Genomic DNA, 24,783 nt, shown 5'->3' on the forward strand with positions numbered 1-24,783 from the left:
TGTAAAAAGAAAAATAAATTGTATAGAGATTATATAAAACTTAGAACAAAGCCTGCTGAAATGAAATATAAAGATTATAAAAATAAGTTAGTATTAATTATCAGAAAGGCTAAGAAAGAGTATTATAATAAATTATTTTACAAAAACAAAAATAATGTTAAGGGTACGTGGAATATCTTAAAAAACTTATTGGGTAATAAAAATACATCTTTAAATGTACCTACTTACTTTAATAAGAAAAATAAGGTCGTACGTGATATGAATGAAGTGGTAAATGAATTTAATTCTTTTTTTGTAAATATTGGGCCTAACCTGGCAAACTTAGTTAGAAAACAGGATGATTCAGAATGGAAAGGAGACAGCAGAGTGGTACGGTCTATGTTTTTAGGGGAAATCACTGAAAAAGAAATCATAGCTATTGTAGCAGAATCTAAAAACAAGACATCCACTGACTGTGATGGGTTAGACATGGTCATTGTAAAAAAGACCTTGGATTGTATAACCAGACCTCTCTGTTATATTTTTAATCTCTCATTTTATTCGGGTGTATTTCCTGACCGAATGAAAGTGGCAAAAGTTATCCCTCTTTATAAATCGGGAGACAGACATAGTTTTAATAATTATAGACCAATATCATTGCTATCACAGTTTTCTAAAGTGCTTGAAAAACTCTTTGCACAAAGATTTGATAGTTTCATTGAAAAACATCAACTGTTAAGCGAAAGTCAGTACGGATTTCGACGGAACAGATCAACAGCAATAGCGTTAATGAATACTATTGAAGACATTTCATCAGCAACACATCATAATAAATATACTATAGGGGTATTCATTGATTTAAGAAAAGCTTTTGACACTCTGCAACACTCCATCTTGATTTCTAAGTTAAGAACTTATGGTGTGAGAGGAATAGTATTGAACTGGTTAAGCAGCTATTTAGATAATAGGTTTCAGTATGTGCAGTGTTTAGGCAATTCATCTGATAGAATGAAAATAGAATGTGGGGTCCCTCAAGGTTCTGTTTTAGGACCAAAACTTTTTAATTTATATATAAATGACATTTGTGATGTGTCAAAAATGTTGAATTTTGTTTTGTTTGCAAACGATACAAATTTTTATTGTTCCGGAGAGAACTTGAAAGAATTGGCTAAAATTATGGTTATTGAAATGAAAAAAATTAAAAAATGGTTTGATGTAAATGAGTTATCACTGAATTTGGAAAAAACAAAGTTTATGATATTCGGAAACCGTGTAAAGGAGGAAGAGATAGTATTATCTATAGAGGGAGTATTAATTGAAAGAGTGACAGAATTCCGTTTTCTGGGTGTAATAGTGGACGACAAGTTAACATGGAAATCACATATTGAACATGTTAAAAAAAAAGTTGGCTAAAAGTATTTATATCCTGGGTAATGTTAGACATATATTAGATTACAAGACAATGAGAATATTATATTTTTCATTGTTTCTAGCTGAGCTATTGTGTTGAAGTATGGGGAATACATACGTGACTAATATGAAACCATTATATTTATTACAGAAGAGAGCACTTCGAATTATGCATAATGTTAAATATAGAGAACATACTAATAGTTTGTTTATAAAATCTAAATTGTTCAAACTAGAAGACATAGTGAAATTACAGACTTTAACTATTATGTTTAGGGCGAAAATTAAAACACTACCTCTTAAGTTACAAAGTTTATTTGTATTGTGTTCAGAGAATGGGGATGGCAGAAGGAGAGCAGGGCGATATGGCCAAAAATATTTATCACGATATATATTTGAAAATTTGCGATAACGATATAACTGACGATATAATTGATGCGAGACAAAATACAACTCCACAACATTACTAGCGCAAAAAGACAACCTTCCATTTATTTTCACTTAAACAAGAAGCTGGTTTTTATGTACATTAAAGCTTTATAAAAATGTAATGGTGCAAATGCAAATTCCTAGCTGAAAGTTTAACCAAAAGGCATTTCCAGTAGAAATGGGCTGACATATCCTGAGCATAACCATGTATAATATCCACTGAAGTTAAAAATAGGTGCTTTGCAACATTAAACTGCAGCGTGCAGTGCGTATTTTTCGGACCATAAGGTGCACAGGATTATAAGGCACATTAAGCGAAACAAAGCAGTCAGATAAATCAAACTTTATTAAACTCATTCTTCTTGCTTCCTCCACTTCTGTACCATTGATTCATTAATGTTGAATTCTCTGGCAGCTGCTCTATTCCCATGTTGCTGCAGTATATTAATGACTAACCTCGTATTGTGGATGGATTATCTCAGTTGTTCTCCTGACTGAAGTTTGGTCCGTTTACAGCATCCTGCCATGCGATTACATTTGTCTCTAACTATCAGGAACTTTAACGTTAACTTTTATAAGTGGAAAAGTGTTAGTGTTCGTCCTCCAGCTTCACTGTTTATGTTATGCTAACATAGCTGTGTCGCTAGCGATCAGGTAGCACATCATTATATACCAGCTAGCCCAACTTCAGTAACCCTACAAACGTCACTGTTGTTTAGTTTCCTGTCTTCATTTATGTTGGAAGTGATAGCAGAGCTGTACGTTTGAATTTTTCCAGAAATATCTGTCAGAACATGCTTAGGTAACTAGCGAAACTAGCGAGCTAACTTCCGCTAGCTTCCTGCTAACTTCTAACTCTGTTAAATGTAATGAATTTTGTTTTCATGGATGCCTGGAAGTTAAACTTCATAGTTTCACCTGGTTAAGCAGCAATGCTGATCGTTTTATTAAAGATGAAAGAATTGAAACAGTTTTTAACTCTCAGTGATGCTGCAGTGTTCGTTTGACCTGAAGGATACGGAGTTTAGGACCCAGATTACTCCCAGATTTAAGAGCATCTTAGTCCGACAAATACGACAATAACGACGGCCGCTTGCATGTTCTGCAAAAAAATGTGCTTTGTCGTGTATCTGACGGACAAACACCAAACCAGTTCCACGTCACTGAAGTTGCACCATTTTGACAAACCAATTCTGGTTCATCTGTTTCACTCAACAATCGGCCATGTGCGTATGAAAACAAAGGCACTGCGCATGCGCGTTTTACTCATATTCTATCGCGATATTTCATTTTCCTATCTTTGCCTAACATTATACCGGTATTACCGTGAACGGTATAATATGGCCCAGCCCTAGGCAGAAGGAAGTTTTATTTTAAGCACCGGTTTGCTCGAACCACACAAAGGCAAATGTGTCCAACAGTCATAGGCATTAGAAACTGGAATTCTCTCAGTGATCATCTTAAGTGTTGTATAAATGTTTCTCAATTTAAAATCTGCTATAAGAATAAAATGATAAACCAATATGAAGAAGTTGAAAAGAATATAATTTAACTGTAGAAAAATGATCCTTTTAGTTTGATACTTAGTGGTATTGTTCATTGTTGAGTATATTGTTCTGTTTGCTTTGTTTTGTTTTGTTATGTGCAGAAAATTGTCATAGTGTAATTTTGGTTGCCTACTTGTATTACCACAGATAGGGGGCAGGTATCAATAAGAATTTATTCTTCTTCCTGCTCCTTTTCATGCATGGAAACAGTGTTACTTTAATTGAAAGGAAGGTTGTGTATGGGAATGCATTACTGCTGTACCATGTGTGAAACAAAAAAATAAATAAATAAATAAATATCGGACAACCATCCATCTAAAAGTAGCAAAGTAAGGTCTGAATATCTGTTGAAAAGTAAAAGGCCACAGGGAAAGCTAAAGGCTCTGCCTGAAACTCTGATTGTTGGTGACTCTGCTGTAAAGGATGTACAAAGGATGTGCGGTAAGAACACTAAAGTCCTCTGCTTTCCTAAGGATATGGTCAACAACCTGAAGGAGAGAATTCTTCAAATTGCAGATGAATATCCAACTGTGACAAACATTGTTCTGCATACAGGATCAAACGATGTGTCCAAACAATAGTCTGAGGTTCTGAAACGGGACTTTATTGGATTATTAAATACTGTAAACTCTCTGAATGCAGCTGTATTCATCAGTGGACCTGTACAGCCCGTCAGAGGAGGAGGCGAGAGATTCAGCAGGTTGTTTGCACTGAATAAATGCCTTATATCAGCATGTACTGACCACTCAGTTTTTCATAAACAATTTTAATATTTTTTGGGAACGCAGGCATCTGTTTAAAGCAAATGGATTTAATTTTAACAAGTCAGGGGTGAAACTGTTCACCTCCAACTTGTTTTATTCCATACGTCATCCATCTGTGTTTGGTGCCAAGACTGAGATAAATGAGGAGTTATCTCATAAAGAGGAACAAACAGTACTGCAAGAACAGACAGCCCAGCAGAAACCTTGAGGAGGAGCCTCATCTGCCCCCACCCGGGAAGAGCCTCAGAAAGGAGAGACATCAGAGGCAAGAAGAGGGGTCCCTATTTGCCTCCAACTCTCTCAACAACACCAACAACCAGGACCAGGGACCACAACCTTCCCCTGTCCCCCAAACCCCTGACAGGCCATCACCCTCCTCCACCTCCCTTTCTCCCTCCTCCCCACACCTGAAATTCACTGAGAAGATGATGGAGCGGGTCAATGCTGGGATCAGATCTCCCCCCCTCCCCGCCCAATCCCTTTTTGTCCCCCATAAACCCCCCACCCGAGCAGCCAAAGGTTTGCCATCGAGCCCCGCCCTCAACAGAGCAATCGAAGTCACATTGCCCAGCCTCGCCCTTAGTTCCTCCTTACCACCTTCATGCTCTGTCTCCGCAGTCTGATGTGTGATGTGTGGAGGGCCCGGGCTGCGAGGATTATGGCAGTGGTGACTTTTCCCAGGAGAAGCTGGGACCCTGTTTACTAGAAATGAATGAAATTCCTGTACTTTTAGGTGACAGAAGGAGACATGTGGCCTGGTCAAAACACACAGAGCGGCACTCTAAAAGACCTTTAAATATAGTAAACATACCTTGTGTGCCACAGACTGCTCCCAAACACGAGGGGACAAGTAATACCTCTAAAACACTTAAGCTGCCTTTATTAAACGTTAGATCTTTAGCTGGGAAAACATTTTTAATTAATGATTTAATCACTGAGCACAGCCTTGATTTTATGTTTTTAACTGAAACTTGGTTGGACCAAAGTAACAGTGGAGCTGTTCTCATCGAGACAACCCCTCCTAACTACAGTTTTATCAGTGAGGCCAGGGTGAGCAGGAGAGGAGGAGGGGTTGCTGTCTTATTTAATGAATCATTTCAATGTAAGCAGCTATCTCCTGGAAGTTTTCAGTCTTTTGAATATGTGGCTTTACAGCTGAAGGCCCCATCCAAAGTTGTGTTTCTTAATGTTTACAGGCCTCCCAAACACTGCACAGACTTTTTTAATGATCTCAGTGAACTGCTGTCTGTGTTCTGTGTTGATTTCGACTGTGTAATTATTGTTGGGGATTTTAACATCCATGTGGACAACCCTCAGGACAAAGGGACTAAAGACCTGAGTAACACTCTGGGCAATTTTGAGCTGACTCAGCATGTAACAGAGGCCACACATAATAGAGGACACACTCTTGACCTACTGATCTCCAAGGGCCTGAGCATTTCAAAGGTTACTGTGTCTGATGTGGGCCTGTCTGATCATTACTGTGTTTTCTTTGAAAGTAAAATTTCAGCCCACACAAATATATCAACAGCAGTGATCACAAAACTGTGTATAACTGAATACAGTAGTGAGATCTTTAACCAGGTCTTCCATTAACACCTGACCTGTCCAGAGGTTCAGTCAATGAGCTCATCAATAGCTTCAATGCTAACATGTTAAATGTAATGGACACTATTGCTCCCATTAAGGTGAAGGTTATCTCTGGAAGAAAAAAGTCTTCACGAAGAAACTCCACACTGGTGAAAAATGAAAAAAGACAGTGTAGGAAAGCTGAGCGCAGATGGAGAAAAACAAACCTCCAGGTTCATTATGACATCTATAAAGAGAAACTTCACAATTATAATTTACAACTGAGGAGTGCAAGAAGGTCCTACTTCTCTGACATCATCACCAAAAACAGCCATAATGCTTGGGTCTTATTTTCTACAGTTGACAGGCTAACAAACCCGCCTGTGTCAGTGGCAGCTGAACTTCATTCGACCATGGCCTGCAATGACTTTGCCAAATTCTTCACAGAAAAAATCCAAAAGATTAGACAAGCAATTGGTACATCAACAGCAGATTCAGGATATGTACTGTGTCCACCGAAAAACTGTTTAAACACCATCAAACGGTTTCACCCTATTAACAGCAAAGACCTGGAGGACATCTTAGGTCAACTGAACTCCTCCTCTTGCTGTTTAGATGTCCTGCGAACAAGTTTTTTCAAAAAGGTCTCAAAGACTTTTGAGTCAGACCTGTTACAGATCGTCAACTTTTCTTTAATGTCAGGTGTGTTTCCAAAACCACTAAAAACTGCTGTAATTAAACCTATACTGAAAAAGGACAATCTTGACAAGACACAAATGAACAACTACAGGCCGATCTCAAATCTCCCATTTTTAAGTAAGATCATTGAAAAAGCAGTTTCTCAACAGCTCAATTACTTCTTAAAACAGAATAACTGCTATGATGCCTTCCAGTCAGGTTTTAGACAGAACCACAGCACTGAAACCTCTCTGACCAAAGTGTTTAATGACATATGTCTGAACACAGACAGTGGAAAAATGTCAGTCTTAGTTTTACTGGATCTCAGTGCAGCATTTGATACAGTTGACCACAACATATTACTCAAACGACTGGAGAACTGGGCAGGTCTTTCAGGAACTGTACTAAACTGGTTCAAAACATACTTAGAAAACAGCAAATACTTTGTATCAATAGGTAACTGAGCAGACAAGTATCACATGTGGAGTTCCCCAAGGTTCCATCTTGGGACCCCTTCTGTTTAACATTTAGATGCTCCCACTTTCACAGATTATAAAGAACAACAAAATAAACTATCACAGCTATGCAGATGACACACAAATATATATCACAATGTCACCAGGAGACCAAGGCCCTGTACAGGCTCTTGGTAAATGCATTGAGGAAATTAATGACTGGTTGTGCCACAATTTTCTCCAGCTAAACAAAAACAAAACTGAAGTAATAGTCTTTGGTACCAAAGAAAAACAATTACAGGTCACCAGAGAACTTCAATCTATACACCTAAAAACCACAAACCAGGCGAGAAATTTGGGTGTAGTGATGGATGCAGACCTAAACTTAGAAAAACACATTAAGACAATAACAAAGTCAGCTTACTGTCACCTCAAGAATATTTCAAGGATAAAAGATCTGATGTCTCAACAGGACCTGGAAAAACTAGTCCATGCATTCATCTTTAGTAGGCTTGATTACTGCAACAGCATCTTTACAGGTCTACCTAAAAAATCAGTCAGACAACTACAGCTCATTCAGAACTCTCACTAAGGTCTCACTAAGACCAAAAAAGTGGACCACATCAGTCCAGCTCTGAGGTCTTTACACTGGCTGCCTGTCCGTCAGAGGATAGACTTTAAAGTTCTGATGCTGATCTATAAAGCTCTGAATGGTTTAGGACCAAAATACATCAGTGACCTCCTGACCCAGTATGAACCTTCCAGATCCCTCAGGTCATCTGGATCCGGTTTTTTATCAGTTCCCAGAGTCAGAACCCGACACGGAGAAGCTGCATTCAGGTTTTATGCTCCATATATCTGGAACAAACTCCCAGAAAGCCTCAGATCAGCTGAAACACTCAGTTTATTTAAATCCAGGTTGAAGACTTACCTGTTCTCAGCTGCATTTGAATAAAACACCAAATCCACACTTTTAAGCTTAAATTTCAAAACTTACATTTTAACTACTGATTTTATCTACTGTTCTGATTTTACCTACTGTTTTTTTTTATCAATTTTAAATCATGCTTTTTATTTGTTTTTGTTTTTTAATGTCTCTGTAAAGCACTTTGAATCACCTTGTTGAATTGTGCTATATAAATAAACTTGCCTTGCCTTGCCTATATAGTATGGGAGGACACCTACTCTGTATCTGTTTGAGTACAAGAGCCCTTTCTTTAGGTGGACCGCTGGACTCCTAGCACCGGTTTTTTAAGGAGGCGTTCACAGGGTCGTATCTTGACCCACACACACACATACATATACATACACATACACAGACTGGTACTCTTTGTTCACGTATATTCCTTTTGAGATGTCATATGTTAATGAGACTATGCATATTCATGTAACCACAATAAAGAGCAGTGCTATGGGGCGCTGACTGAGAGTGACTGGGGTTCGAGCGGTAGCGCTCATCTCGATCATCTCGGTCATCTCCCTCGTGCACGAGATCACACAAAGAATTCTTCCTGGTGTCCTATGATTTGCTAGCTGCAATTGTCTCAACTGTTCCACACTGTAAAAAAAAATCATGATATAAAAGTATTTTACTGTGTATTTTACAGTTTTGTACTGTTCTTCTAGAACAGTAGTTCTTAACCTTGTTGGAGGTACCGAACCCCACCAGTTTCATATGCGCATTCACTGAACCTCTCTTTAGTGAAAAATAAAATATGATTTTTTTCAAATTCAAGACATAGATATGTTTTTTATTGGTGCACAAAATGAGCCATGCATGTCACGGTGGAAGCTCTGCTGAACCCCTGAGACAGACTCACCGAACCCCTAGGGTTCGATCGAACCCAGGTTAAAAACCACTGTTCTAGAATATCATTAAATTCACATAAATAGACTGTGATTTAACATGTCAAATGTAAATTAACATAAAACCACTGTAAACATAATTTTCTTGTTTTTTAAAAGTATCTGTCTGTACATATGCATATTTAGATTGTTAAAATACATTCACAAATGCATCATAATTTCACAAATATTTGTCCATTATTTGAAAGATTGAACTGTTAAATTCAAATGTAATGCTATGGAAAAATATATAAAATGATTCGTATAAACTTTTTTTTACATCAAATAATTATTATTATTGTTATTTAGGGCGATCGTGGCTCAAAAGTTGGCAGTTTGCCTTGTAATCAGAAGGTTGCTGGTTCGAGCCACGGCTAGGACACTCTCGGTCGTTGTGTCCTTGGGCAAGACACTTCACCCACCACCTACTGGTGATGGCCAGAGGGGAATTATAAAGTGGAATTGTAAAGCGCTTTGATGGTCTCATAAAGCACTATATGAATGCAATCCATTATTTAAACCAACTGTATATTTCTGTGCATTTAAGTATTATCATTAATATTGCCGCATTCATTGAGTGATACATCTCCTGTTGTCAGGCCTGCAGGTATCAGGCTTGTGATGTTCTCCTTTATCTCATAGTGGACTGTAAGGAAGAGGACTCCCTTACTATATTTATTTATATTATCTGTATAGCACTTTAGAGCACACCTTTCACTTTATTAAAAGCACCTTATCAAGCACTTTATTTAGCATGGCACTTTAAGCATGGATTTGTACACACAAGAAGTTTAAATATTTATTGACTATTTATTGGGAATTTTAAAATCAGTTGGTAGCCTTATTTCAGATCCGGCACAGCTGCTCCTCATCAAGGAATGTGGTGGTTGTCTGTCAGGAGAGAAGAATGGTGGTGGTGATCAAGGTTTACCAGTAAGGAAAACTAATGCAAATTTGTGTGTGAAATCTAGGGATAAAAGTGGTGCAAATAGGTGTTTGCAAGATAACGATTACTCACCTTTCTTGCCTGTGTCCTCTTCAAGGTGTTTGGGCAAATGTTTCCCCGGGGGTCCAGACACCATTTAAAGGTTCCGGGAGAGACCATTGGTAAAGAGAGTGTGGTGAATCTTTTTGTGCTTGGGTTTCTGGGTTTTTATAATATTGGGTTTGGTGTAACATTAAGGTGTGAAATATTTATTAATATGTAAATGTGAAAATGTATTTATGTATTTATTTATTCTTATTGATATATGGTATACTGTGGTGGAAGGTTGGGATTTAAGAATTTACCTGAGTGGAATAATGGTTAAGTCTGTGACAGCTGAACATATTTAAGGCTGCCAGTTGTCATTAGAGTGTGGATTTTTGTGCTGTGAAGAAGCTTGACAAATTAATTGTTGTAAGGAGAGCTGTATAGCAAATAAATGCTTTTTTTGTTCCACTACACTTGCCTTGGTCCATCTCACTGTGTTTCCAGCCGCTAAGGGCTGCACTGCTACATGGACAGAAATTATTTTTTGGAGTGGCACAAATAATTTGTGTGGCATCAAATTTGATGCAGAACACCTGATTGTTCTGTAAATAGTTTGAAATGCTTATTTTAAAAAACGCCTTGGCTGCATTTTTTGGTAAACAGCTGCAAAAAACTTTGGTTTTTTTGCATAACTCAGTTACTTTTTTGAAGAAGTAACTATATAATTAATTGCCTAACATTGGTCATTATTTACTGTATTTTGCAGACAGAGAGTTACAGGACTCTCTCCCAGACCACAGACTCATAATACAAGTCAGAGCTTTATAAAAATAAAAAAAGAAAGAAAGTTGTGTTTACAAAATTGGAGTTCAAGTTATTTTTACTTCCAATAGTGTTAACATACTACACAGTTCATGAACAAGATTTTTTTTTTAAATTTTCATTGTAAGTGGGCTAAAGCACTTAATTAAAAGTAGTCTAACATAAATGTAAATGCTGTAATTTGATTATTTTAATAAACCATGTAACTTGGATGGATTCGATGTTGGCGTGCCCAAAGTGCACACGTCTACTGTTGCTCACAGTGGTCCAAAGGACCGCTCAGGGAGTTTGTGGGTTCGCTCAGACACATGAAAATTTAGAGGGAACATTGGCGTCGAGTATTGTTATAAGAATTCCTCCCATATTATCCACACACACACACAATAGCAGCCCCTCTCGCTCAGTTTTTGCATTTGTGGTTACTCACAATGTGTTGCTTGCGCTCTCAATATTTCTGCCCATGCACGCTCAACTCTTTCTGTACACTGTAATATTTGTGCCAGAAAACCAGCCAGTCACAGACTTGGATGCAAAAAAAATCTGATTGCCTGTTTTGGTCTCCAATCAGCTTGAAATGACAAAATGGGTCCAGGATGGGCGTGAGGTTCTGGGGGCGCTCCGTCTCTGGGCTGGGGCCCGGCCCGGGCCTCGGGGGCTTGGGTCCTGGTTGGTGTGTTGCCGGGGTTGTGGGCGGGTGGGTGCATGGGGGCCCAGCCCTGGAGCAGGGTGCCGCCGGTGCATCGAGCCACCTGGGGGGCTCTTCAACTGGTGGGGAAGATTGTCACATCTTGCAGGAGCTTTCCTCTCCTAAGGGGCTCTCTCTGCAGGAGGGGGAGATACAGGAGAGGTGGAGGAAGATCTCAGCCTGGGTGTTTATTGTCTTATGTAGTCTGGAAGATGAGTGGATGGTGGGGTGGGTGCAGTTTTCTCTGTGGTGGGGTTGGGTGGACTGTCCCGGGCTCTGTGGGGCCAGGAGGCGCTGCTGCGCTGGGCCCCGGTCTGGATGGGCCTGGGCCCCCTTTCCCTGGCGGGTCGCGGAGTATGGGGGTGCCTACTGGGGTCAGCGGGGGAGCTGGCCCCAGGGAGGGGTCACTTGCCCCTCCCTTCCTTCCCTCCCCATCTCCAGCTGCCTCCCTCTTCCCGCTCCACCACAACCACCCACACATGCAGGACCTTGGAGTAGGGGTATGTCACCAGGGTGCAGAGGAGGCTACCCCCCCCCCCCCCCCCCCTGTCCCCTTCTGGCTGCCTCTGCCTCAATTTTATCCCACAACTTAGACATTCACATTACTCACACTCTCATTACACATACATATAGGATCTTGGGGGTGGGCACGATACACGGAATCCAAAGTACCACCAGGGTGTAGACCCCACCCCTGGCGTCGTTGCCCACCTCTCAATTTTAAATACACGTAGACATTGAGGGCTAGCAGGAGGGACCATGCGCTTACCTGCTGCTCTCTGGCAGGTAGCTCCATGCCCTCCTGGGTTTTAAATGCACCTTAGAACACACATGCATCAACACTACAATGAGCGGGTGGAGGGAGGTTTGGAGTCTTCTCTCACCCCCATTCTCTGCGACCTGCTGGAGCGGGGGGGCTAGGAGGAGGAGTTGGCCGTCCGACTGCGGTCTGGAGTGTGGGGCCTCCCTGCTGCTGCGGAGTCGGGGCGGTCTGCCTCCCCCCACCGCAGGGAAAAGGGTAACACCACCTGGGTCTGGGTGCAGTTCCTCCCTCCAGGGGCAAGGGTACCTAGACCCGGTTTGTAGAGTATGCTTGGGGAGTGTGATCGTGTGTACAGCATCTCTTTATGTCTGTCTCCACGTTGGTTGAGTGTGGAGTAAGTGCATATGAGAGCATGAGGGTGGGAATGGATGTTTGTATCTGTGTGTGCCTGTATTTCTGTGTCTATATGTCAGGTTGGGTGTCAGGCGCCACCTCTCTGGGGACATCTTAGGCCCTCCAAGGTTTGGAGGCCTATCTCCCCCTACCACCACTTCCCCTGCCAGTGGCGGACTCCCTCAGACATCGGTGCGTTGGTGGTTCTTTGTGTCCGGGGATGGGCGTCCAGGTACACACCGGCTCACTCCTTGGCGGCCGCTTATCGGGGCCTGGAGCCTGGGGCTCGCTCGGGCCACTTCGGAGGTGGGGTGCCCCCGGCCTCTCGGCCTGGGGCTCGGTCACTCAGGCACGGCTGGCTGCCGGCGGAGCTCACGGGCGCGTCACTGCAACTCCTCCTGGCTTCTGCTCCGCGGCTGCTGAGTGAGCCCTCATCTGGGACTCTCCTAAGCTCTTTCTGGGACAGTGGCGCCTGCCCCTCTGTTGGTCTTCCTTGGTCTCTTGTGTTCTGGGGGCCTCTGGATGTCTGGAGTTTTGATCTCCTCCATACCTGCTTCATGCCCTGGAGGACGGGGCTGTGGCCCCCCCACACCCTCTAGCAGATCATTACATGAAGGAACCTTTTAAAAAAAAAACAAGCGCGTTCATGCTCACAGGTGTACACACGGGTGATCACACCCACAAACTACACCCTTTTTGGCTCCTACCTCAAAGCACACTGTGTTCTGTTGATCTTATGTGCTGCACAATAATGTTTAATATTTAGTATTTACTGTCATATTCCCATATATCATTGTGATGTTGTTTATTCTATTACTCTTGTTCTCTTCTGCTTGTTTTCTTTTTTCTTTCTCAGCAGGTGATCCAGGTGATTGATATATGCTTTTTTTTTTCTTTTTTTTTCTGCTCATTCTGTTGGTTTTTGTCTTTTGCCCTTCTCCCCCGTCCCTCTTCTCAGCTGTTTCTCTTTCCCTCTTTCTTTCTCCCCTTCTTTCCCCCAGTCAAGTCTGTCCCGTATTCAGTAAGTGAAAATAAAATAAACAATAAAAGGTGAAAAAAAAAAAAAAAAAAAAAAAAGAATTCCTCCCCTTAATAAAACCTGTCTGGTCAACATACACAATAGAGCACATTACTTTTTCTAGCCTAAGAGCCAGTATCTTTGAAAGTATTTTATTATCAACACCAAGAAGGCTAATAGGCCTGTAAGATGAGCATGACTCCGGATTTTTATCTTTTTTAGCTATCAATGTTATATTAGCCTGGTACATAGATTCTGGGAGTTTCGATTCTTCAAATGCTTTATTAAAAACCCTTAATAATAAACTATTTAACTTCACTTTCATTACCTTAAAAAATTCTACTGGGAAGCCATCTGCCCCAGGACATTTCCCTGACTGGAGTGCAGCTATAGCTTTATCCACCTCCATCAATGTTATGGGTGGCTCCAGCAGGCTAACCTGATCTTCAGAGAGCTGAGGGAATACTAAGTCATTTAGGAAAAAGCCTGAGTTAAGCCTTGTTATGTCCATCTCAGACTGGTATAAATTTGTATAGAATTCTCTAAAGCAGTGGTCCCCAACCTTTTTTGCGCCACGGACCGGTTTATGCCCGACATTATTTTCACGGACCGGCCTTAAGGTGTCATGGATAAATACAACAAAATAAAACTAGTACCGGTACCGAAAAAAAGGAGATTTATTGATAACACACCTGAAAAGACCCAGGAAAACCGAGTTAACGATAAAAACGATAACAAAATAACGCTGAAAACCGATAAAAACCCTGAAAACCATACATTTCACACCTGAGCCTCAACTCTCGCGGCCCGGTACCAAACGACTCACGGACCAGTACCGGTCCGAGGCCCAGGGGTTGGGGACCGCTGCTCTAAAGCATTTATTAATCTGACGGTTTCCTACTTGCCTTTCACTATTCACATCCACAATAGCTGTGATAAAAGAACTTGATGGAGTATTCCATGCAAGACAAGCCAGAAAGCGGTTAGGCTTATTAGCTGATTCAAAAAGACGTTTTCTGGCAAAAAGGACATCTCTTTCAGCCTTTCGCATTATCAAATTACGAAAGGAGGTCCTAACAATATTAAGCTCACTTAATGTTTCAGCTGATTTTGTTCCCAACGTTTTTCTTTAGCGAGTAACTCTTAGTTCTTCTCCATGTTTGAGCAATGTTAATATTTAACTTTGAAGTACTTTATGGTCAAAAAGCTCTGTCAATATATACAATACTGCAACTCAGTTAAAGTACAGTAACAGTTTATAGGACTGGACTGGGGATCAGTGAAGCAAGGCTCAAAGATGCTTACCCTTGGTTTTAAAAGGCATATATATTCTGCTATTTATGTCATGACGCCTCCACAAATATGTGTATTCTTGACTATAGATTTTTTTTATCCCTCATTAAATAAGGGGTAAATACATGTGATCATATCAGCATATAGCCAAAATGCATACTGTGTGGAATGTATCTAGAATTTGAAATGATATGGAAGCAAAGGTGGGGGAATACTGTTAAATCATGCATAAGGCTGCCAGAAGCGAGGCTGCTACAACTGTAGCTTGCCTTCACCAGTGTGTGAATGTGAGAGTGAATGAATAGTGGCATTGTAAAGCGCTTTGGGTGCCTTGAAAAGAACAATATAAATCCAATCCATTATTATTATAAACAGTAATATTTGTCAAATTTGTGATTACTAACTACTGTTTAGGGGGCCCAAAGTTTCACAAATACCACAGCTACCGTAATGATTTGTTGCTTATTATTTAATCTTGAATTTAGCAGGTATGATGAGTCTCTTTGGCTTCCCCCAGAGCTTAATGAATGGTATATAATTTTAAATTCATCACTTGTTGTGAATTCTCCCACAGACAACAATGTCTCTCTGATTCCTCTTGTCAGTCATTAGTTACCATCATTCATACCAGAAGTATTACAGAAGTATTTTACATACCACCATCAAACTGCTGGGACTGTTAGCTCAAGGAGTGTGCGCTTATAATGGTAGAGAAGTTTGAGGAAGAACTGGCAGGGGATGGGGTGTGGAACCTGTGGCTGTGCATGCCACACACAGCAAGTGAACTGCTCCTATTTGGATTAAAACATCTTCCAGCCGTGTTCAGTTTCTGTAGAAAAATGCACATGAGTATTCAAGCTCTCAGTTGATATTACTCTTTCAGTGTATCAGATGCTTAAAATTACTTCATTCATGGATAAGAATTCAGAGTTAAACAGGTAAACAAACATAGCTCAAATCAGGGTTCATGCTATCAAGGCTAAGCAAGGCGAGGCTTTGCTCCTTATGCCTTGTGTTTTCTGTTTGCATCTAAAAAATTTGGAATGTCATCTCATTTTTTGGCAACACACTTAGCGTGTAAAGGCCTTTACATTTATAGTTCAACATTCAACATTTGCATCATAGACTAAACTACCTCTTCTTTCAGTGGGAACAAAGTCCCTTTTTCATACCCAGTCACAAGCAAACATTTTCAAAAGTGATTTTAAAAGAGTATCAGCACAGATGTTATTGCATGTCTGACAGGAGCCGTGACAGCAGCACCATACAGGATGCAGTGAGGAGGCCGATCTTGTGGCTCACTCCATATGACACTTCTGCAAATAATGAGAAAAAGAAAAAAAGCAATGTTTTCAGAAAGTGTTCTGCAACATAGTGATATGTTTGACAAGACTGTATTAGGCAAATCTTACGTGTGCCATTCTCAGATATAGAGCTGGTGTTGATGGTGAAGGCTGTTATGTTGGAGGGTGCATCAATCAAAACCTTTCCAATCTTAGTTGCATTAGGAACCGATGAAGATGCAAATCCAATGTTCACGTTATTGACAATTGATCCAGAGCTGCAAAAAGAAAAAACAATTATTTGTGTTCATTTGTGATAAACATTAGTAAAATTGCATCCATCAAAAATTAAAATACCTGAATGAAGTCACATTGATTGAGCGAAATGAAGAAAATATTCTGAAGATTGGCTCAAGCTGCAGAAATAAGAAGAAATAAACTGTATAAGTATATTTTCTTTTAATGGCTTGTGCTTCTTTACTTCCCAGCTAACGATTGTATGCATTTATTATGTTTCACTTGAACTTAGTAAGAACTAATCATTTTTGATTATTTTGTATATTTTTTTAAATATATATGTAATTTTAATTTTTTCATTCCAGTCTAATGACTTTATAAGTCAAAAGAAAATGTAGCTTATTTTAAGAATATAGAATCATTATAATTTTTCATAGCTAATTATTTCAAAACTATATAAGAGCTGTTTGACTTAAAAAAAAAATACTATTTTAACTATCAGCCTCACTCGTTGTTGAAATGCTGTAGATGTCGAATTCAGCAAGTCTTGAACTTCTATTTGTGTCACACAATTGGGGCAACAACAACAACAACAACTGGAGTCTGGAGAAGTCCCTATTGTTGGATTTCCAGTTATGGTCACTTTAGTTGTAGTTGACCCAGTGGTTGTACTTGTCCCAGTTGTAGCTGCCCCAGCAGTTGTAGCAGTTCCAGTTGTAGTTGACCCAGCAGTTGTTGTTGACCCTGATATAGTTGACCCAGTGGTTGTAGTTGTTCCAAATGTAGCTGACCCAGTTGTAGTTGACCCAGTGGTTGTAGTTGTCCCAGTTGTAGTTGTTGTCCCAAGTGTACTTGACACAGTGCTTGTAGTTGATCCAATTGTAGTTGACCCAGAAGTTGTTATTGTTAACCCAGATGTAGTTGACCCAGTAGTTGCAGTTGTCCTAGTTGTTGCTGACCCAGCTGTAGTTGACCCAGTGGTTGTAGTTGTCCCAGTTGTAGTTGACCCATTAGTTGTTGTTGATTCTGGTGGAGTTGACCCAGTAGTCATAGTTGTCCCAGTTGTAGTTGAACCAGTAGTTGTTGTTGTTGACCCGAGTGGAGTTGACCCAGTAATCGTCGTTGTCCCAGTTGTAGTTGGCCCAGTTGTTGTTGTCCCAGGTGTACTTGACACGGTGCTTGTAGTTGACCCAATTGTAGTTGACCCAGAAGTTGTTATTGTTAACCCAGATGTAGTTGACCCAGTAGTTGCAGTTGTCCTAGTTGTTGCTGACCCAGATGTAGTTGACCCAGTGGTTGTAGTTGTCCCAGTTGTAGTTGACCCATTAGTTGTTGTTGATTCTGGTGGAGTTGACCCAGTAGTCATAGTTGTCCCAGTTGTAGTTGAACCAGTAGTTGTTGTTGTTGACCCAAGTGGAGTTGACCCAGTAATTGTAGTTGTCCTAGTTGTAGTTGGCCCAGTTGTTAATCCAGGTGTAGTTAAGCCAGTAGTTGTAGATGCCCCAGTTGTAGATGACCCAGTGGTTGTAGTTGGCCCAGTCGTAGCTGTCCCTGCAGTTGTAGCAGTTCCAGTCGTATAGTTGACCCAGCAGTTGTTGTTGACCCAGGTGTACTTGACACAGTGCATTTAGTTGGCCCAGTTATAGTTGACCCAGTGGTTGTAGTTGTCTCAGTTGTGGTTGACCCATCAGTTGTTGCTGTTGACCCAGGTGGAGTTGACCCCGTAGTTGTAGTTGTCCTAGTTGTAGTTGGCCCAGTTGTTGTTGACCCAGGTCTAGTTGACCCAGTAGTTGTAGTTGTCCCAGTCGTAGTTGACAAAGTGGCCGTAGTTGTCCCAGTTGTAGCTGTCCCTGAAGTTGTAGCAGTTCCAGTTGTAGTTGACCCAGCAGTTGTTGACCCACTTGTAGTTGACCCAATTGTAGTTGACCCAGTGGTTGTAGTTGCCCCAATTGTGGTTGACCCATTAGTTGTTGCTGTTGACCCAGGTGGAGTTGACCCAGTAGTTGTAGTTGTCCTAGTTGTAGTTGCCCCAGTAGTTGTAGTTGTCCCAGTCGTAGTTGACCCAGAAGTCGTAGATGTCCTAGACGTAGCTGACCCAGTTGTAGTTGTTCCAGGAATTATACTTCTACCAGTTGTGGTTGAACCTCCAGCAATTGTTGTTGTTCTAGTTGTAGTTGAACCTCTAGATGTTGTTGCCATGGTTGTAGTTGTAGTTGCCCTAATTGTGGTTGACACAGCAATTGTTGTTGTCCCATTTACCTCACAACTTGAGCAGAGCAGCAGTAATAACTGGAACTTGAACATCCAGTTGTTTGTGCTCTAGTTGACCCACAACTGATGCAATCACAACAGCAACTGGGGGTTGCACTTCCAAATATGTTTACTTGTGCAGGGACAGGTGAGGTGTCAAGCTCAATTGCCACTATATGAATAGAATGGAAAGATAGATATGTTTTTTTATAACTTATATATATATATATATATACACACACACATAATATAGCCACCATTCCCTGAGGTTATGTGATCAGGGCCTACTTGTCATACAGCATACAAGACTGAGAACTAAGGGGGACAGAGCTTTTCCACTGTGGCCCCCAGACTGTGTAACTGTCTTCCTCTGAGCTTAAGATTGATGGACGCAGTAGTCTCTTTTAAAAAAACAACTAAAATTTAGAATAACATTTGGTTAACTTTTTGTCTGTTTTTGTTTTATGCCTTGGTATTTCTGTGTGAAGCACTTTTGCCTTGAAGGGTTAAAGCACATTATAGTCAATAATTTAATCTAAAAACAATTGTATTAAACTTGAAACAATGAAGCATATATATATATTTAACCCTTGTGTTGTCCTCGGGTCAAAAATGACCCCTAGGTGAATGGCAAACATGTATATGGGAATCCCAAGGACATATATATACAGGGAGTGCAGAATTATTAGGCAAATGAGTATTTTGTCCACATCATCCTCTTCATGCATGTTGTCTTATTCCAAGCTGTACAGGCTCGAAAGCCTACTACCAATTAAGCATATTAGGTGATGTGCATCTCTGTAATGAGAAGAGGTGTGGTCTAATGACATCAACACCCTATATCAGGTGTGCATAATTATTAGGCAACGTCCTTTCCTTTGGCAAAATGGGTCAAAAGAAGGACTTGACAGGCTCAGAAAAGTCAAAAATAGTGAGATATCTTGCAGAGGGATGCAGCAGTCTCAAAATTGCAAAGCTTCTGAAGCGTGAACATCGAACAATCAAGCGTTTCATTCAAAATAATCAACAGGGTCGCAAGAAGCGTGTGGAAAAACCAAGGCGCAAAATAACTGCCCATGAACTGAGAAAAGTCAAACGTGCAGCTGCCAAGATGCCACTTGCCACCAGTTTGGCCATATTTCAGAGCTGCAACATCACTGGAGTGCCCAAAAGCACAAGGTGTGCAATACTCAGAGACATGGCCAAGGTAAGAAAGGCTGAAAGACGACCACCACTGAACAAGACACACAAGCTGAAACGTCAAGACTGGGCCAAGAAATATCTCAAGACTGGTTTTTCTAAGGTTTTATGGACTGATGAAATGAGAGTGAGTCTTGATGGGCCAGATGGATGGGCCCGTGGCTGGATTGGTAAAGGGCAGAGAGCTCCAGTCCGACTCAGACGCCAGCAAGGTGGAGGTGGAGTACTGGTTTGGGCTGATATCATCAAAGATGAGCTTGTGGGGCCTTTTCGGGTTGAGGATGGAGTCAAGCTCAACTCCCAATCCTACTGCCAGTTTCTGGAAGACACCTTCTTCAAGCAGTGGTACAGGAAGAAGTCTGCATCCTTCAAGAAAAACATTATTTTCATGCAGGACAATGCTCCATCACACGCGTCCAAGTACTCCACAGCGTGGCTGGCAAGAAAGGGTATAAAAGAAGAAAAACTAATGACATGGCCACCTTGTTCACCTGATCTGAACCCCATTGAGAACCTGTGGTCCATCATCAAATGTGAGATTTACAAGGAGGGAAAACAGTACACCTCTCTGAACAGTGTCTGGGAGGCTGTGGTTGCTGCTGCACGCAATGTTGATGGTGAACAGATCAAAACACTGACAGAATCCATGGATGGCAGGCTTTTGAGTGTCCTTGCAAAGAAAGGTGGCTATATTGGTCGCTGATTTGTTTTTGTTTTGTTTTTGAATGTCAGAAATGTATATTTGTGAATGTGGAGATGTTATATTGGTTTCACTGGTAAAAATAAATAATTAAAATGGGTATATATTTGTTTTTTGTTAAGTTGCCTAATAATTATGCACAGTAATAGTCACCTGCACACACAGATACCCCCCTAAAATAGCTAAAACTAAAAACAAACTAAAAACTACTTCCAAAAACATTCAGCTTTGATATTAATGAGTTTTTTGGGTTCATTGAGAACATGGTTGTTGTTCAATAATAAAATTATTCCTCAAAAATACAACTTGCCTAATAATTCTGCACTCCCTGTATATATATATATATATATATATATATATATATATATATTAGGGGTGCAACGATATTCGTATCGATATTGAACCGTTCGATACAGTGCTTTCGGTTCGGTACGCATATGTATCGAACAATACAACATTTGTAATTTATTTTATCAATTTTCCTTCTGACGATGCTGTCTGTGTTGAGCGCCCAGTGAATCTGTGTTCGACTACTCCGCCTAGGCTGCACTGTCGAGCGCAGATCCACTGAGCGCTCAACACAGACAGCATAGTCAGAAGGAAGAGTGCAGGGCAAGCTAGCGAGACAGAAGTTAAGCTCTACTTGCAACAGGCAAATTGAACCTCATTCAGATCTGGCGTTTGGAATTATTTTGGTTTTCATGTGACGTATGACCCTGAAGGTAAGCGAGTCATGGACTAAAGTAAAACAGTATGTTGGATGTGCCACGCAATGCTCAATTACATTGGTGTGAACTAGTGTGTTAGCGCAGTTAGCTCGTTAACGTGTTTGCCGTCTAGCCCCATGCACGGAGCGATCGGCGGTAGCTCGTTAACGGAGATTTGCCGTGTTGTGGCGTTAAGGTCATTTCAACGAGATTAACCTGAAAGCACTAGTGGGAACACAACGAATATGACTGCACATTTACGCCGACATCATCCTAGTGCAAAGACAAGTGGAAGCAGACAAAAAAAAGCAAGCATGCTACTAACTTTAGCCGAGTCATTTAGACAGCTGTTAGCACATGATTCTCCTTATGCTGCTGAGAATATAGCCCAGAAGAAGCGGATAGTATAGCTTTTATTTTGGAAAGAGCCATTTCTCTGTAATAAACTCTCTTTTCCAAAGATGAGTGATTCCTCAATCAGATACAGGGCTTGCAATATCGCTAGCCCGACGTCCCGGAGCTAGCGATTTTTTCAGTCGGGCTACCAAAATCTATCTCTTCCCTGCCCGTCGGGCTATTGTAGGAAAAATATATGTCAATGCTTTTGCATTCTTTCAGAAATGTAGCTGGGTAATTATGTCATTGGCATCGGTGAGCCACTGTCAATATGTGACATATTGAAGTCGCGTTTGAATTTGCGCTTGTTTTTTTGCTTTCACTTTGCAATCGCGCGAACTGTGTATAGAGAGCGACAGCACTGATCTGTGAGTGATGATAATTTGTGCACCAATTCCTCTGACATCGTCTTATTAATCGTTAGCTTACTATGCAAACATGACAAGTGAAATCTCCCGCAGCAAGCTTAAACATGTGAGAGGTTGATCGCGCAGAGAATCGCTGAGCTTATGTGAGTGAGCGTGTAAAAGCATTTCAGTTCTGCTGAGCCAAATAAGACAGGTCAGGGTGAAGAAGTGACAGCCAAAGAAAAGCTTACCACAAAACGGAGAAGTTATGACAAATCAGACTATAAGGCAAAAAGAAAGTGCAGCTTTATGGTTTCATGGACAAAAGAATTTCTGTGGCTGCAATATGATGAGCTAAATAACCAGGGCTGCACATAAGTGGTCCGCAGGTGCGCATTCGCTGTCAAAATAAAAAACACGCACAAGGGTTAGGGTTAAATTTAAAAACTGTACTTTTGAGTTAAAATATATATTTATAATTTTAATAAATGACAAATTAAAAATGCATGAACATTTTTTTGTATCGAAAAAATATCGAACCGTGACACCCAAGTATCGAACCGAACCGAACCGTGAATTTTGTGTATCGTTGCACCCCTAATATATATATATATATATATATATATATATATATATATAGGGATGGGTATTGATAAGATTTTCACGATTCCGATTCCATTATCGATTCTGTTTAACGATTAGATTCTTTATCGATTCTCTTATCGATTCTTATTTTTAAAAAGAGGAGAACACACAGGTCGATTAGCTTTGAACTTTGTTTTATATCTTATCTTTGAACAAGCAAGCAAGCAAGCAATTTATATAGCGCTTTCAGATCAGCCACCAGCTGAACACAAAGTGCTGTACACTTGACATGCCAAACATGATACATTGAGCATGTTAAAAAAAAAATGAGAAAAATAGTAATAATAATATAAGATAAGTAAAATATATATATATAAAATAAAAAAAAACACATTTAAAACAATAAAATCAGCACATTAGATTAAAACAATAAAATCAGGGTCAGACTGTGTCATAAGCCAAAGAGTAAAAATGGGTTTTAAGACGTGTTTTAAAAGTGGACAATGAAGGGGCCTCTCTAATGTGCTGGGAAAGATTGTTCCACAGATTAGGAGCAACAATAGAGAAGGCCCTATCCCCTCTGAGCTTTCTCTTGGACCTGGGTACCTCCAGGAGCAGCTTGTCAGCTGACCTGAGAGACCTGGGGGGTGAGTAAGGATGCAGAAGCTCAGAGAGGTAAGTAACAAGACAGAAATGTAGAAGTAGCATGACCTTACAAACCCAAGAGTGAGATCTTAAGCGATCCACAGCCTATTGCTCCTCGATGGGGTGCCACGAGAACCCAGGAAAAAAAAAAGTTGTAAATGTAAAATAATAATAAAATAAATATTCTGTTACAGCAATAACAAAGTATAACATAAATTATTCAGTGGCAATTACACAAGAAACTCCAGTAACATTCACACTCTCCTTTTTAAAAGTATATATATGAGCTGGGCACTCAAAAATAAAACTATATCAGTCAGCAAAAAATACAATCAACTCAAGTCCAATGGAACTGTGCACTGTGCAATTCTGCATCCATCAATTCTTTTGCAGAAATATAAGCATATCTGCTTTTTCAGGAAGGATACGTGATCTTTCTGGACTTATGGTCTCTCCAGCTGTGGAGAACACCCTGTCAGACGGGGTGGAGGATGCCTGAACACACAGAAACCTTTCAGCCAGTGCTGACAGCAGGGGCAGAGTCTCTCTCTTGCTCCACCACCATAGGGCGGTGTTATCCTTGCAGGGGATGGGGGTTAGGCTTCTATACAGCTGGATCTCCTGATCCACTCTCTGGGCCAGGGAAAGAACGGGCTGCCGTTGTTGGAATGACTGCTGCTCGTTGTCCTCTTCTTCAAAGAGTTCCTCCAAGGCCTTTTTTTTTTTTTTGCTTTACTGGTGGCGCCTGAAATTAAATGGACATGATAAAAAATTAAGCAAAACATGAACAATCCATGACATTTAAATTATCATCACTATGAACTAAACTTACATAGTCTTCTTCATCCTCATCTTCAAACAACTCTCCCTGTGTGTCTCCTTGCTCCAGGTGCTTGAGTAGAAAGTGGCAAATAAACAAACAAATCAAACTAAGTACCACAGATCCATAGATGAAAGGTCTCACTCTCACAATGGAAATGTGCTACAGTGACAGACACCGTCATATTGAAATACCTCATCTGCTCCTGCCTCTGTCTTTGCTGCAGTTGCTGCTTCCCTGATCCTGTGCCAGACTTCATCCTTATCCACTTTGGATTTAAATCGGGGGTCCAAGATGGTGGCCTCCTCCAGGAAGTTCTTGATATCAGCGTCCTTAAATTTTTAAGACGGAGGAAAATGTGACATCATGACAATCCTTCAGTATTTATAACTGTTATTTTATTTATGATAAATAAATAAATCATCAATTGTACCTGGTATCGTTTGGAAAGATCTTTCCAAATGTTGTCCTTTATGCTCCTTGTGAAGGCAGAGTCATCTTCTTGTACGGTGTAGTGTTGCTGTAGCTTTTGCAGGATGGGCAAAATCTCACCACAGGTCGGACTTTTGTCACTGGACACTGCTAGTGTGGAGGTGTAGTGCTTCCGCATGAGTACCACAAACTCCTCTGATTTCTTAAGTCATCATTGCCCATTTTAGCCAGTCTGCAATATCAACAAAGCAAAAATACAACAGATATGTTGCATAAAACAAACAAAATAAAACCTGTGTCCAAATTAAGCCATATTATCATTATTTTTCAATACCACTCACCTTTCCTTTTCTATGGACTTTCTTATCCGTGGATCGATGGCTGCAGCCTGGATGGCAGGAAACTGCTCGCAGAATCTCTCCATCATCAAATACAAAGAGTTCCATCTGGTCTTTACATCTAGGAGCAGCATATGCTTGGGCAGCTCTGAGGGGTAACACGTTCACAACTTAAATGCTAATGTAAGGTCCCATATGGTCCCACATATCTTAGTTTATA

General features: G+C 40.6%; 1 protein-coding gene across 1 annotated transcript in view; it reads right to left on the reverse strand.

Annotated features, from left to right (window-relative positions):
• The window catches only part of LOC120721733 (probable cyclin-dependent serine/threonine-protein kinase DDB_G0292550), a 34,084-nt gene extending 10,546 nt beyond the window's left edge, over positions 1-23,538 (reverse strand). The window contains exons 1-6 of the mRNA XM_040012241.1: positions 23,503-23,538; positions 17,927-18,043; positions 17,499-17,585; positions 17,184-17,402; positions 16,816-17,087; positions 16,036-16,184 (exon numbers count right to left, since the gene is read on the reverse strand). Of these exons, the coding sequence (XP_039868175.1) occupies positions 16,036-16,184; positions 16,816-17,087; positions 17,184-17,402; positions 17,499-17,585; positions 17,927-18,043; positions 23,503-23,538 (880 nt within the window). The remainder of the gene's footprint in view (positions 1-16,035; positions 16,185-16,815; positions 17,088-17,183; positions 17,403-17,498; positions 17,586-17,926; positions 18,044-23,502) is intronic.
• Positions 23,539-24,783: the final 1,245 nt, after the last annotated feature.

This window comes from Simochromis diagramma, unplaced genomic scaffold, assembly GCF_900408965.1.
Source record: "Simochromis diagramma unplaced genomic scaffold, fSimDia1.1 OVJJ01000604.1, whole genome shotgun sequence".
In the NCBI taxonomy this organism is placed as follows: domain Eukaryota; kingdom Metazoa; phylum Chordata; class Actinopteri; order Cichliformes; family Cichlidae; genus Simochromis; species Simochromis diagramma.